This window comes from Motacilla alba, chromosome 1A (assembly GCF_015832195.1).
Source record: "Motacilla alba alba isolate MOTALB_02 chromosome 1A, Motacilla_alba_V1.0_pri, whole genome shotgun sequence".
Lineage (NCBI taxonomy): Eukaryota > Metazoa > Chordata > Aves > Passeriformes > Motacillidae > Motacilla > Motacilla alba.
The window spans coordinates 12,185,675-12,199,744 of record NC_052031.1 but is presented as its reverse complement, the minus strand read 5'-3'; the positions used below and the strand labels follow the sequence as shown (position 1 = coordinate 12,199,744).

At 43.0% G+C, this 14,070-nt stretch overlaps 1 protein-coding gene across 2 annotated transcripts in view; it reads left to right on the top strand.

The window, feature by feature from the left end:
- The first annotated feature begins 633 nt into the window (after positions 1–633).
- The window catches only part of RSBN1L (round spermatid basic protein 1 like), a 47,525-nt gene continuing 34,088 nt past the window's right edge, over positions 634–14,070 (top strand). For both annotated transcript variants that reach the window (XM_038153933.1, XM_038153932.1), the window contains exons 1-2: positions 634–1,291; positions 11,602–11,715. In XM_038153933.1, coding sequence (XP_038009861.1) covers positions 697–1,291; positions 11,602–11,715 — 709 coding nt within the window. In that variant the 5' untranslated portion in view covers positions 634–696. The remainder of the gene's footprint in view (positions 1,292–11,601; positions 11,716–14,070) is intronic.

Sequence of the window (14,070 nt, the reverse complement as noted above, 5' to 3'; positions counted from 1 at the left end):
GCGGTCAGTGACCCCCTGGTGACAGACACCAGACTGTCCCGGCGGGCTGGCAGCGGCGCCTCGCACACCGCGGAGCTCGGCAGCCTCTGCCTTCCTCCCACCGGGCCCTCCGCAGCTTCCAAGCCTCAGCGGAGTCTCTCCAAGGATGCGGGAGAGCGTGGAGAACTCGGGCTGGGAGAGCGCCGAACGAACAACCCCCCGGCCCCGGAACATCCCGAGGGACAGGTTGATCGCCTCCCGGGGTTCATCCACCGGGAACGGCGCTAGTCCAGACCTTCCTTATCCCCGAACAAACGCCCCTCCCAGGAACAGCCCGCGGGCTGCGGGGCCGCGAGATCCCGTCAGCCGCTCCCAGAGCAGAGAAGCCCAAAACCTGAGGCGTTAACGAAACCCTCGGGATGCGCCGGGGTCCAAACCTTCCTTATTCCCAAGCAACGCCTTCCTCAGGAGCGCCGCCTCTCCCCTGCCCCGGTCCCCGCCGCGCTCCCCTCACACCGCCCCCGCGCGCCCTGCGCACTCAGCCGAGCCACCGCCCCCAATCCCCTGAGAGCCCGCCCCCCGTCCCCGCCCTGCGATTGGCCGCTCTCGCTGTCTGTCCGGCGCCACTCCGGCCCATTGGGCGAGGCCGTGGCAGTGCCCCGCCCCCGCCGCTATCGGTTGGGACGAGCCGAGAGTAAATAGACGCCGGAGCCCAAGATGGCGGAGCCGCCCAGTCCCGGTCGTGGCGCGGCGCCCCTCGAGCAGGAGCTGCTCGGCGCCAGGACGGCCCCGGACGCGAAAGGTTCCCGCGGATCCCAGCCGGCCGCCAAGAAGGTGAAGGGAGCCGAGGAGCGGAGCCTGAAGGGCGCTAAGCGCGTCAACGGTGAAGGGGGCGGCGGTGGCGGGAGCGCCAAGCAGCCGCTGCCCGCGGTCGTGCCCAGCTACAGCAGCCCCGGGCCCTGGGGCTTCGCCACGCTGCCCTCGGGCCCCTCGGCGGGCGCGGGGGGCTTTGCGTTCCCTTCCCCGCTGTCCCGGAAGCTGCTGCCGCCCGCGGTGCTGCTGCCGCCGTCCGCCTCCCCCTCCTCGTCCCACCCGCAGCACCAGCACCGCCACCACCGGCACCGCCTGGCGCTGGCGGCCGAGGCGGGAGGCGGCGGCAGCGGCGGCAGCGCCAAGCCCAAGAGACCCAAGGAAAAGCGGGACAAGGAGAGGAGGAAGCACGGGGCGCTGCCCGTTGTGGCGGCGGCGGGAGATGGCGGCGGGGCCCTGAGCCGGGAGGAGAACGGGGAGGTGAAGCTGCTGTTCCCGAAAGGTGAGCGGCGGGGCAGCGGCGGCAGCGGGGCCGGGAAGGGAGGGCTGCGAGGGGCGGCGAGCGCAGGGGGCTCGCTGGAGCTGCCCGGCGGCGGGAGGCGGCTGCGAGCCGGGCCGGGGGCTGCGGGCAGCGCCGGAGCCGGTCACACATCGCTGGCCTTGTGTAGGTTCGCGGGGAAGGCGGCGGCGGCTCGGCCCGCCGTCAATCCTGTCAAAAAAGGGGGTGTGGAATTAGCGATGGCGTCAGCCAGAAGCTGCCAGAGGCCTTAGGTTTTCTTACCTATTAGGGAAATGAGGATGCCGAGTAATTTATTAGAAATGTGCGAACAAAGCTGAATTGGGAAAAAACCGAGAACGTGTTGCAAAAAAAAAAAAAAAAAATCGCCGTAATTTAAAAATTAAATCGTAAATCGTCTAATTTCTTAGGCTGTTAATTTTTACAGGCTAAGTCATTGAGTACTAGTTGAAATGCAGTTAAAATTTAGATACTTAGACTTTTGAAATCTCATGTAGTTGCTGCTCCAGGCTGGCTTTATTTTTTGAAGATCACATCTCCCAAGGAATCTCTCGAGGTCTTCAGGACAAGGGGAGGAATGCTGGGTTAGTTCATTAGTGGTGCTGGACAAAAATGGGCATACGAGGTAGGACAAGATGCCAGGCAGGAGTCTTGCTTGGATTCCTGCTGTGATCAACAGTAAATCTTAGAAACTAAAAGACAATACATGAGTATATGATGACAGTACAAGAATACATGCTTTTATTTCTAGAATGCATGCTTTTATTTCTAGTGTCCTTTCCCAGTCCTCAGTGACCTTAAACCAGATGTTGATGCTTTTATATGTACATTGAAATATGAGGAATTGAAATGTACACTCCATTACCTAGTTTAATCAAGTTTCCTTTATTTTAAAGGAAAGATAAATTGCAGCTGTTGTGTAAATTTAGGTTACTTTGATTGTGGCCTATACCTGTAATTACAGGATCAGCCAAGCTTGTAGAGAAATACCAATATGCCTTTTTGTCTACTGATTAGGTTGTCTGGGCTGCCTTATTTCATTTTTCCACTAATTTCCGTGAGTATCTTAGTCTATGATTCACTTACCATTAAGAGGTTTATTTTATTTACTTGGGTCTTGATTGGTGGTGTACAAGGGGGTTTTAAGTATGTAATTTCAGTGCTTTCAAGTGTTCCATTTTAGGGCTTTTCCCCTCTTTGTTCCTGTCCAAAGGGTAACTGGGAAAAAGCCTTTAGAAATGATGCTCAGTACCTGTTTGGTGTTGGTGAAGTAATTTTGTCTTCAAGGATAGCTGCTAAGAAACTCACCCAATATCCTTCTTGCAAAGCTGTGTAATTAATAACCATATTTGCTCCGATTGCTGTAGTGTCCTACCAGTGTTAAAGAGTCATGTTAGTAAATCTTGGAACCATATTACAATAACAAGATGAAATATTCTTTCCCATTGGTTGAAGAAATTGACACTGATAGTGGTAACTGAATAATTGATGTGATTTGTCTTTAAAGAGGAGATTCTGCACCCTGTATCTGGAAAAGATACTTTTCTCAGAGTTTATATACTTAGAGACACAAATTCTTTTTTTTTTTTTTTTTTTCAGTTACTGAGTGCTCAGAACAGATATTTTTTACTTTACATTTATTCCTTGAAAACTTATCTACATGCAACAAATAAATTTTCAAAGGCAAATGATGCCTGTTTGGTATCTGAGTCTAGAGATTTCTGTTAAAAGGAAGTAGTTTCCAAACCGAAAATTTTGTGGCATATTTTCCTCTATAAAAGAAGAACTTTATTTTAATTAAACTGTGTATTTTTGCAGAGAAGGCTGTGAGAAAGTGAAGGATGCACTGAATCTTCTGCTGGGAGCTGCCAGCCTTTCAAAAGTGATTCAGTATTTGACTGTAGATTAAAGAACAGGTTTGTGCTGTTAATCCTGTGAATAATTTACTTTGCAGAGAGGAAAGGGAAAAATGCAGTTATGATGCAGGGAGAAAAGAATGGCTGGGGGGCAGGCACATAGAATCAATCCTAAGTACAGAGGAAAGCTATGAATGACATAAAAGTGGGTGGGTGGAATAGTCAGGACTTGTGCATTGGGAGTGCTGAAGCTACAGACTGGAAGAAGATACCAGAGGGACTGTGGTTGCAGCATATAATGAGTGAACGTGGAATGAATTTGAAATACTGACAGGAACAAAAATAGCAGGGAAAAGGATACGGGGGTGATTCTCATCTTGTTTTGGGGTGAAAGATTGTACTTAGGTGCTGTAGAAAAGGCCAGGAAGGTAGGATGGAAGGAGAATGAAAATTTTAAGCAGCCTACAGGGTGGAATTGAACAGAATGGGTAAATTTAGACAATTTGGGGTACTTATGAAAAACTGAAAGGCTTGCACATACAGAATATACGAGGGGCAAGGAAGTAGGAATAAAATATTCTCCTTCAGGTGTAATGAGCTGAGTTTGTAGAAGCTGTCATCAGTGCATTCTAAAAATCAGCCTCTTGCAGGCAAGTGCAGTCTCTTGTTCCCAGAGTCTGCAGTTAGGCAACATTTCTGCTTTTGGTGCAGTGGAGAAGAGGCAGCAATGTGGAATTGATGGTATTGATTATTTTTCTCTGCTAGCATTCATAACTGATACACATACCAGGGCTGCACCTGCCAGAAGGAAAGTTGTGCCAATGGAGATACTAGATGTATAGAGGCAGGAATACTAAGAGATAAACAAGTGGAATGGGTGAGAGATCCGTGGTTGTTTTGAGGCTCTGAAAATGGAAAAAGTCCATCCTCTTGTTTGCAGCCAAAAATGGAGATGCATTGCAGGTGGGTACATGGGATGGAGTGGAATTCCCAGTGATTCCAGTGCCTATAAACGAGGAGGAGTTGTGTTTCTGGTCATTGAGCTGTGTGCTCTGCTGCACAGAGCTCTTAGGAGGTGAGGAGGAAAAGCTTTACCTTTGTGAGAGAGACTGAGAGCCTGCACAGATTTCAGTACCAGAGAAAATGAGAAGCAAAGCTAGAGGAATCAGGAGAAGAATGGCAAAATTTGTCTCGTGAGATTGTTAGGACTGTGGTATAGACAAATAATACAGGGAATGAGGGTGTGCAGTGATGTGGAGTGAATGAATGTGAGATCTGGCCTTGAATTCTCAAGCAATTGCATTTTCCCAATTTTAGTTTAATTATGGTAATGGTGATAGGGGTATTGAACTGAGGAGGAAATGGTGAGATTTTTCACCTTGCATTCAGAAAAGCTGATGGTAGGAGCTGATGTGTGTCTTTCACTTGCAGTAGTGATTACCAGGTAAGGGAGCCTAGTCCTGAGGCACCCTAATTTCCTAAGTGATAGGAAGATGTTAAGCTTGGTAGTAGCCAAGATGGATGATGTGTTTAAAGCTTTTCAAAAATTTCTGTATTTTCTTCAAGTCTTTGTTTAAAGACTTCTTTGGTCTTTTAATTAATTGCAAAGAGCTTTTAAGTTGCAGAGTCATAAGCAGGCCTTACAGCTTGTGATTCCATTAAATGAATGGAGTTCAGTGACCCCTTCAGGGATGATCTACCATGCAGAGAACCTGAAAGAGCCTTTTGCCGGATGCATGATTTATTCTGCAGATAACGAGGTTTAGGCTGTTTAAAATAAGCTTAAATTTCACTTGGCACGTACATTCTGATAGTGGAACTAAAGTTGTGCAATGTTTTTGTTTTTAAAACACAGTGTCAGTCTGACAGAAGTGGCTGCAGTTCATGCTATGACTCTGCTGATTCAGTTAGTCATTTAACTGATCCTCTGCTCTAGCAGTTCATAGTTGACATTGTTTTCATAACAGTGCAAAGCTCAGCTCAGCCACTCCCCTCTTCATTAGACAATGCCTGTCCGAATCTTTGGTTTTGGTCCCTATACTTGCTGTAAGGTAATGCAGTTTCATGATCCATCTTTTTTTCTTTTCTTGCTGTTTCTGTGTACAATTTCTCTTTCCCTCCTTTTTTTTTTCTTCAGTGATCCATTTGTAAGATTGCCTCAGTGTGCAGGCAGTTGCAAAATGAGATTGACACCTTTTGACTTGCAGATGGGGATTCCCCATATGAACTGGAAAGCTGAATATGGCACTGCAGCTCTTGTTTTTAGTATTAGACTATTTTTTTTAAACTCCCTCCTTTGCCCCCCCTCCCACCCCCTTCTTTCTCTTGCTGTCTTTGAAGGATAGATAAGATTAGATTTCAGATGAACATTTAGCAGTGATTCTTCTGGTAACAGTCACCTTGTGTCATATGACCCTTCTGGGATTTTAGCTTTCAAGGTGGGATGCTCACTTCATAGTCTCTGTTACCAAAGTAGGTTGAAGACAGTTTTGAATCTTCTTTTTCCCTTCTTTAGAACAAGGGCCATGCATCTTGCTTGTAAAGTTGTCTTATTTTTTCTTCTGTTAAACATTTCCTCCTTCTGTTAACTACTACTTCCCTTTTTTTCTTTTTCCTTGGACTATGTGGCTTGACTCACTTCCCCCTCCTTTCGGTTGAATTTTTTAAATATAGCAGTCATTTTCATGCTTATGAGGCCTCTTGACCACTCTCATCTGAATTCTTCAATATATTTCTATTTAGATACCATACTGTAAGCAGCAATGTCTAGAAAGTGTTTAGGGTTTTAAATATAATATTCAGGAGAAGGACTTCTCAAATTTCTGTTGCTGTTTGAGATTTACATGCAGTTCAGTTTTCAGAGCTGGTAGTGACATTAATGTAAGTATGCAATGATGCTGGGATAAATTTGGAGCAGTGCATCTTTTTCTTGAGGGACCCTGGCCCCTTTTTGATAAGATAACTTGACACTTGCTAGGCAGAACAAAATCTTCCTGAGCTGGAGAACTGTGCCCTTCCTGTAACCCAGAATCCAGCTTACTTACTCTGATTTTAGAATACCAAATAATTTTTCTTAGTTGACACAAGATCAGGAGGCTGAAGCATTTGGTCTGAAACCTCTCGAAGAGGCCTTGTTTGCAGCTCTCACATTCTCTGTTACCGATTTCAACTCCCCAGTGCTTGAGCTTAAACTTGACTCATTCAGTTCTGCATGTAGAACGTCTCCTTAGAAGTGAGAAGCTTAAAGGAACTGTAAAGCTCATATTTCAGTTTTTTGGAAGTGTTTTAATTCTGAAAGGGATCTGTTCTCCTTTATATTCGTTGAAGAGCTTGAGGAAATATTCTTGCCTGATAAGGGGATTTCTTTAGTCATATCTTGGATTCTAAACTTAAATTACTGAAAGGGTTGTCAGCCATATGTTCCTGGTTGCTGGGATGTGAAACCTGTCCCTTTTTTCATGGTTTGTATTTTATCTTGAACATACTGTATGGGTTTTTCCATGTTCATTAAGCTGGGAAACCTGCTCTGCAGTGCACATTGTAGGATTTAATAAGTGCAGGTGTCAAAGCTGTTAACATGGTGATGTTATTTGTACTTCATGTACCTGCATAACCAGTTAAACATGGCTTCTTGAGGTTTTATTTTTATGGGTGTTTGTTCAAAGTGAGGAGAGTGCTGATGGAAGGGATAGTAACTGATGTTCTTGTGTGCCCCTCCTTATTTCCCCTTCCTTTCAGTTGCACTGCTGGTGGTGTTATCCATATTGATGGTGTCCCTTAGCAGTAGTCTGTAAATATTTTGCCTCATGTGCAGTGACAGCCCTTAAATCAAACAGGGAGAGGCAGAATACTTTGAACATAATCTATGACTGACTACTAATGTGAGTTACCATCTGGAAAATGATGCAGAGCAGCTGCAGCTTTTGGCATCTGACAGGGCTGTACAGCTCTCCTCTTTTAGTGCTGAAATGGACTTGCTTGTTTCAGCTCCTGCATGGACTTCAAGGTGCAAATGTCCCAAGTGACAGCCACCAGTTTGCACATAAGATCCACTCAAGAGCACTTCCCACTCAGTACTCACTCTCTATGCTCTTGGTTTACCTTTTTGTCTGTAGAAGCTTGCAGTAGAGGCAAAGATCTGATTAGATTTCTGAAATTAGGATGGTGTGATCTGTGAATTCGTGTTCCTGCATTTACTGCTTAGGAAATCGTGGCAGTCATTATGAGAATGGCTTCTATGAGTATCTCTTGAGTTGGGAAACAAAGAACTTTTACTGTACCCTTTAGTTGTAAATGGCTATTTAATGTATAAATACAGTGTATATCCATTTCTTTTATTTATGTACTTAACCTAACATCCAGAAAAAGTAGCTTTGGAATTTGAGGAGGAAGTATGCATATAATTCTTAATTAGTTCAGTTCATTGTATAGAATTGTTGTGAAGTGAAAATATTTTTCAGATACCCTTTAGAAAGGTGAGATGGCACACACCATAACTGTCTTCCTGTCTATATGTAGCACTTCTTTTATTTCAATGTACTGCTGTTGCAGCATTTCTTTCGGGTGTGGGTATACTGTTTTTGTGACATGCAAAGCAAAGAATATGGACTTTATGGTGACACTCCTTACTGTAAATTTGAATGAGACATGTAGAAATATCTTATTTCCTTAGGTGTTGTATTTTTTCTAAACAGGGATACTTACTCCTACAAACATCTGTATTATAAAAAGTATACACTTACTTAGTAGAGGTGGATTGGGTTTGCATGGCAAAGTAGCAGGGGAGATACAGGGGTGGCTTCTGTGAGAAGCTGCCAGTGATGGTGATAGCATCTCTGGGATTATGTATTTTAAGAGGGGGAAAAAGTTACTGCACAGGACCAGTTGCAGCTGGAGAGAGGTCAGTGTAGAAGGTGGAGCAGGAGGTGCTCCAGGTGCCAGTGCAGATTCCTGTGCAGCCCCTGGGGCAGCTGTGCCCCTGCAGCCCAGGGAGGTCCATGGTAGAGCAGAGAGCCACCTGCAACCCTTGGGGGACTCCAGCCTGGAGCAGGTGGATGTCCAAGGGAGGCTGTGACCCCGTGGAAGCCTTTGCTGGAGCAGGCTCCTGCAGGACCTGTGGCCCTGTGGAAAGAGTAGCCGGTGCTGGAGCAGGTTTGCTGGCAGGACCTGTGACCCCGTGGGGCACCACGCTGGAGCAGACTGTGCCTGAGGGACTGTGCCACATGGAAAAGGACCCACACTGCAGCAGTTTGTGAAGAGCTGCAGCTCGTTGGCAGGACTCACACTGGAGAAATAGGTGCGCCAAATGTAATGAAAAGATAGATTTCATTCTTTTTTGCCCTGGGACACAAATTATTTCAAATGGTTAGCTTTTTGTTTTAGTATCTTCGGAGGTATGTAAAGGCCTTCCCTCTTGTGTATTTGGGCTGTGTTGTTTCTGTGGAGGCTCATTTCATCCTCAGCAGCTCAAATAGCTATTTTATTTTTCTTTTTTATTTGTTAGGAGTAGTCTTGGTGGAAGCTAACTGCAGAATATTCTGTGGATATGGAAAGCTTATTATAAGCATCTTCCTACCTTTTACTACTTTGTGATCTTGTTGCCCTACAAATGAAATAGAGACCAATAGTAGCTTCTGCTGGTAAACTTCAAAAAAGCTGTATAAGAGCATTCCAGGTTTTCAAACTTCAACAGAACAAGATTTTCTTGTTTTCCCTTGCCAGTGTCACTCACTGCTTGTTTATTCTGTGATAGGTAGGTTGAAATTGCTTAATATTGGGGGTATTAATTTTAAGGCAGGAATTTTATGAAGAATGTTCATGTTTCTGGATGTCCCTGAGGAGAACAATCTGCAGAATTTTGTTTGAGAGTTGTGTTTGAATTCTGCAAGCCAGACTAGAAAATACTTACTAATACTCAGAAACTTAAGACATTTCAACTGAGAATTAAGTTCAAATGTTAATCGATGGAATAACTCTCATTTTGACAGGTTTTTTTTTTTTTAATATGCAAAGATTTTTTAAAAATTTCAGTATTTATGCTTTTTTTTTTAAAGGTGAACTACTGGTTATTGTTAAGCTGTTCTGTGAGCTTTGAAGGAGGAAATCAGAAAATCTGTATATTCAAATGGAGCTTCTCAACTGTTTTTTTACTTACATCAGGCTCTACACTGGTTTTGTTATAATACTGTGATTTCTAGAAGGGAAAGTTACTCCAAACTTCCCTCAGCTTCCCTTATTGTATTTGAAATCACTTATGGTACAATTTACTTGAGGCTGTTTGCTGGGGGATGTTACAGAGCACATTCAGTGTTTCTTTTGTTGGGAAGGTTTCACCATTGACTCTAATTGCTTTGTAGATGTGAAAATAAACTAGAGGCTCTCTAAAAGGTTCTCTGTCTTTATGTGTTGCTTCTGACAAAACTCTGTAAGATTCATTGGCCTCATTTTCATGAGCTGGCAGTAAAAGATCCTTTCAGTCTTTTGTCCTCTTTCAGCAAGACTCAACATCTGTATATGCTCTTCAGTCTTGCTTTGATTTGTAAGTGATAGCAGAAGTCAAGTGTGCCTCTTAACCATACAAAAATGTTGAGATAAAATCTAGGTCTCCCCATGATAATTGTAGTTCTGGCTGAGTTGATCATTCAGCCAAGGTTATAAATCAAGCCTGGTGTTACTGCTTGCTAGCTGAGTGTCTGCTTTTGGAGTGTTACATTAACTCCTGTTGTACAATTTACCAAACTTTATACTCAAGTTGCAGGGTATTTACAAAGTAGAGATTCCTTTTTGTGGAGAAACATGTTAGAGAGGAAGATTTACATCAGTTTAACCTGTTCCTAGAAAGGTTTGTGTTGCTTAGGGAAGCTTGTTTGGTTTCCATGGTCTGCTGTACACATAAATCTGCTTTGTCATCCATCCCTTCCCACGGAGGTGTTACGAGGAGGCTGTTCTTGGACATGGCTGTTTCAGTCACTTAGAACTAAAACATTCTGTAAGTGCAGCTACCTTATTATATTTGTACCAGTATAATTTCTATTCTCTCCCTGCTGCTTATGATTTGTGGAGAGGCAACAGACATATCTCAATTGCCATCTATTTTGGTTTTTATTTGACTTATTTTCTTACAACTCTCGCTAAAATACATCTTCACTCTGAGAACTGTGACGGTTTAAGTTCTGTATTCCCATTAGAATACTCCTCAGAGGAAAGATGTGAATGCTGTGGAATCACTGTTAGAGCATTCATTTATTTGGATTACTGTCAGCTCTTTGCACCTTTATCTGCATGCTTCCTGAGTAGTTTGACTCTACATTGCCTTCTAGAATTGAGGGCTTTCTTTGGCTTGGTTCTGAAATATTTCTCATTTGTTAGTAGGGAACATACTCACTACTATTTTATGTGAATGCTTAAGGAAGAGTAATTGGATTTCTTTGCTTCCACTTGGGGTTTATAATGCAAGTACCATGAATAAAACATCAGGGCTGTCTCTCAGCTGTATTACTGAAGCATAACATTATGTAGAAGCTTGAAATCAGATTTCCTCTTTGCCTGTGGAGGTTAAAAAGCCCAGTGAACTCTTTGAGCAGGTACTGGCTTTAGGCCAGGAAATAAGGTGTGAAGTGCTGTCTGCCCTGTACAAGCCTAGTAAAATCTGACTTTTGTAATGCTTGAATCTCAACTTGCAAAGATGACTGCTTGAAACTATGAATTCCTCTAGGTCTAGTATTTTACATGCAGAAAGCATGCCTAAAGGCTCTGCTTTTCTATGTCAAGGATTTAAAAACCTGGAGTGACTTGACAAGAAAGTAAATGAGAAAATGAGACTGCTCAGGTAAGCTGTTGCTTATTGTAGGTAAGCAGGGGAAGCACCAGTGAATTAAATCTGCTCTGTGAATACAGCACATCTCATGTTTTTATTAATTATATCTGACTGCTGTTGCTGCATTAGCCTGTGAATGTAAAATAAAAGATTTTTCATTTGACAGATTAAACCATCTTTCCAAGGTATTTGCAAAAGCCTTTAAGTTGAGAGTATGTATAGATAGGAGGTTTTCAGTGGAGATATGCACTCAGGAAAATGCTAGCTATTTTTTTTCCCTCAATTCTTATGTAATGCATGCAATTCCAATTTCAACAAATGAGCTGACTGCAGATGCAAAATAACAGCAGAAGGTGTAGGAGTTGGCAAAAACTGCTATACAGTTAACTTGCTGGGTTGTTGCGTACAGCAACAACATAACAAACAAAACTTTTCTGAGTTAAAGAAGCTTACGTTGGATTACACAACAGATAAATATTAGCTTTTCATATTGTAAGTACTGGGATTTCCTTGTAACTCCTCCTCTATATCCTCTTAATAGAGCTTGCATAAGAGTAATAGGAAGCATGTATGTTACAATTAGTTTTCTGTTTTTGCTTAATTGTGAAATATTTGCATTTCAGGTCAAATCAAGGACAAAGTTAAAGAAAGGGAGAAGAAGCAAAAAGAAAAGAAGAAGCACAAACTAATGAATGAGATCAAGAAAGAAAATGGAGAGATCAAATTACTGCAGAAAGGTAGGTTCAAACTATGTAGTGATTTTTCATTCTAGTGCTAGAGGTATTTGTGATTGGATGCTGTGTTTTAATACTATGTTTTTCATTTAACTTATGCCATTTTTCCTGGTTAGTTGGTACAAAAGTTGCAAATTAAAACCTGATATAGATGTTAATTTTTTGTCAACTGTGCTAGGCACTGGAAATTAAAGATAAAACTATCATTGCAGTGTTGTATATACTATAGTAGTAATAGGAAAGACCAGTACTTCAAGGAACAATATTAGTGATTCTTCAATAACTGCTGACAAGATGTAGGTTATCATTTTCTGTCTTGTGGAGAGGAAAGATGAATGCATGTTACATTTTATGTCTAACATTAATTGTACAAGACTGAGTAATTAAGGAGTTATAATTCAGGAGCTTTGTCAAATACTAAGCAGTTGTATTGCAACATGCAGTCTTGATTTTGGCTAATTTCTTCAACTTTGTTTTCTGTAATGAAAGGTAGTTAAGGTTGCATTCTCATGTGGCTTGTACATCCGTTGAGTCTTAGAACTGTACAGTAGTTGAGGTTGGAAGGGATCTAGTCCAGCTGCTCCAAGTGTGATCAACTAGAGCATGTTGCCCAGGATTATCAGACTCTTTATCTCCAAGGGTGGAAGTAACAGTCTCGCTGGACAACTACATTCAGATTATATATACAGAAAATTTTTTTTATAATGATGATGATAAGAGACTGGAACAGGTTGCCCGGAGAGGTAATGGATATTCCATCCCTGGCAGCGTTCAAGGTCAGGCCAAGAATTGGGCTCTGAGCAACCAGATCTAATTGTGAAGATATTTCTGCTTATTGCAGCAGGTTAGACTAGATGGTCTTGAAAGGTCCACAAGCTATGTGTCTGTTGTATGGTCTGTGATGAAAGGCAGAGACTGCTGGCACTGACAGGCCTGGGGAAGGCTCAGGGGGAGATCCTATCAGTGTGTGGAAAAACCTGATGAAAGGGAATGAAGAGGGTCGTCAACCTGTGCTTCATGGGTTTATTTCTTGCAGGTGCAGGGTTTTGCCCACCCCTCTGTTAGTAACTTCATGAGTCCCCCAAGTTGGCCCATTTCTACAGCCTCTTGAGGTCCCTCTCACTGACGGTGCAACTCTGTGGTACATCAACTCCTTCTCCCAGTCTCGAATCGGCTGCGGCTTGCTGAGGGTGTGCTCTGTCCCATGATGCCATTAATGGAGAGGCTGAACAATACCAACACAAGATATTAAGGTCTGGATTGCTCCAGCAGTGACTATTTCCATCTGGAATTTGTGCTGCTGCTCACAACCCTTTGAGCACAGCAGTTAAGCAAGTACTTGAACCACCTTACTGTTCTCTTAGGTCATGCTGCATCAGATTTTCTGTGAGGGTGTTGCTTACTTGAGTATACCAAATGCTTTTTTAATCTGTTATTTTCAGACTCTACTTTTGAAGTTAGGAACAAATTCTTGTTATGTTTTTCTGTTACCTCATATACTGTAGGATTTAATTTACAAACCAGAAACTGAAACCCTCAAATCAAATCTTGAACTTCAGAATGCTCTTAAGAGGCACAGAGCCCTTTAATTACTACATCACTTATTATACTCTACACACAAGTAACTGTATTAACAACAATGACAGCTTAAAACCTGTGTTGATCAGATCTCAAAGTACTGCTTTGAACTTGAGGATTGTGTAAGCTGGTGACTTCCTGTGAAAAGGGCAGGTGTGACTAGTCTTAGCTGAGCGTGGAAGGAAGTCGATGGTTGAGATACAGGGTGACACGAAACTGCCGTAACAGTGGGTTCTTTAGGCTTTGTTTGAGTAGCAGCCTTTTTTTACACTGGGTCCTGTTTCTGTTGCCATTCAGCAGATGAAGTCCCATCTGCAAGACAGCGCGTTGTCTTGCACCAGTCTAATAGATGATACCTAATGGGGCTGTTGAGCCTAAAATTGTGCTTTATTTTCAGGTTAATGTTGAAGTGTAAATGCCCAGGGACTGGGTTAGAGCGCCTCTTTTGAGAAGCAGGATAACTTACTTTACCAGCAAACAGTGCTACAAATGCATTAGATGCTTCACCCCTATGTTATTTGACTTTTTATCACTCAAGTATATTTTATATTTTCTTTAAGGTGTTGGCTGTTAAGTGTTTTGTAGAGGCTGTGTTTGGTTTGCCATTATCCTGCAAAATTGACTCCTATTTCAGGGAAAGAAGAGAGTGAGTCAGGAGAGCAGAAAGTTATTTAGAGCAGGCAGATCATCTCCACAGGGTTTGTATCCTGTTCAGAACTGCAGCTTGGTGTCTTCTGTGAGCCTCCAAAATCTGACTGTATGTGCTATGAGGTTTGTATA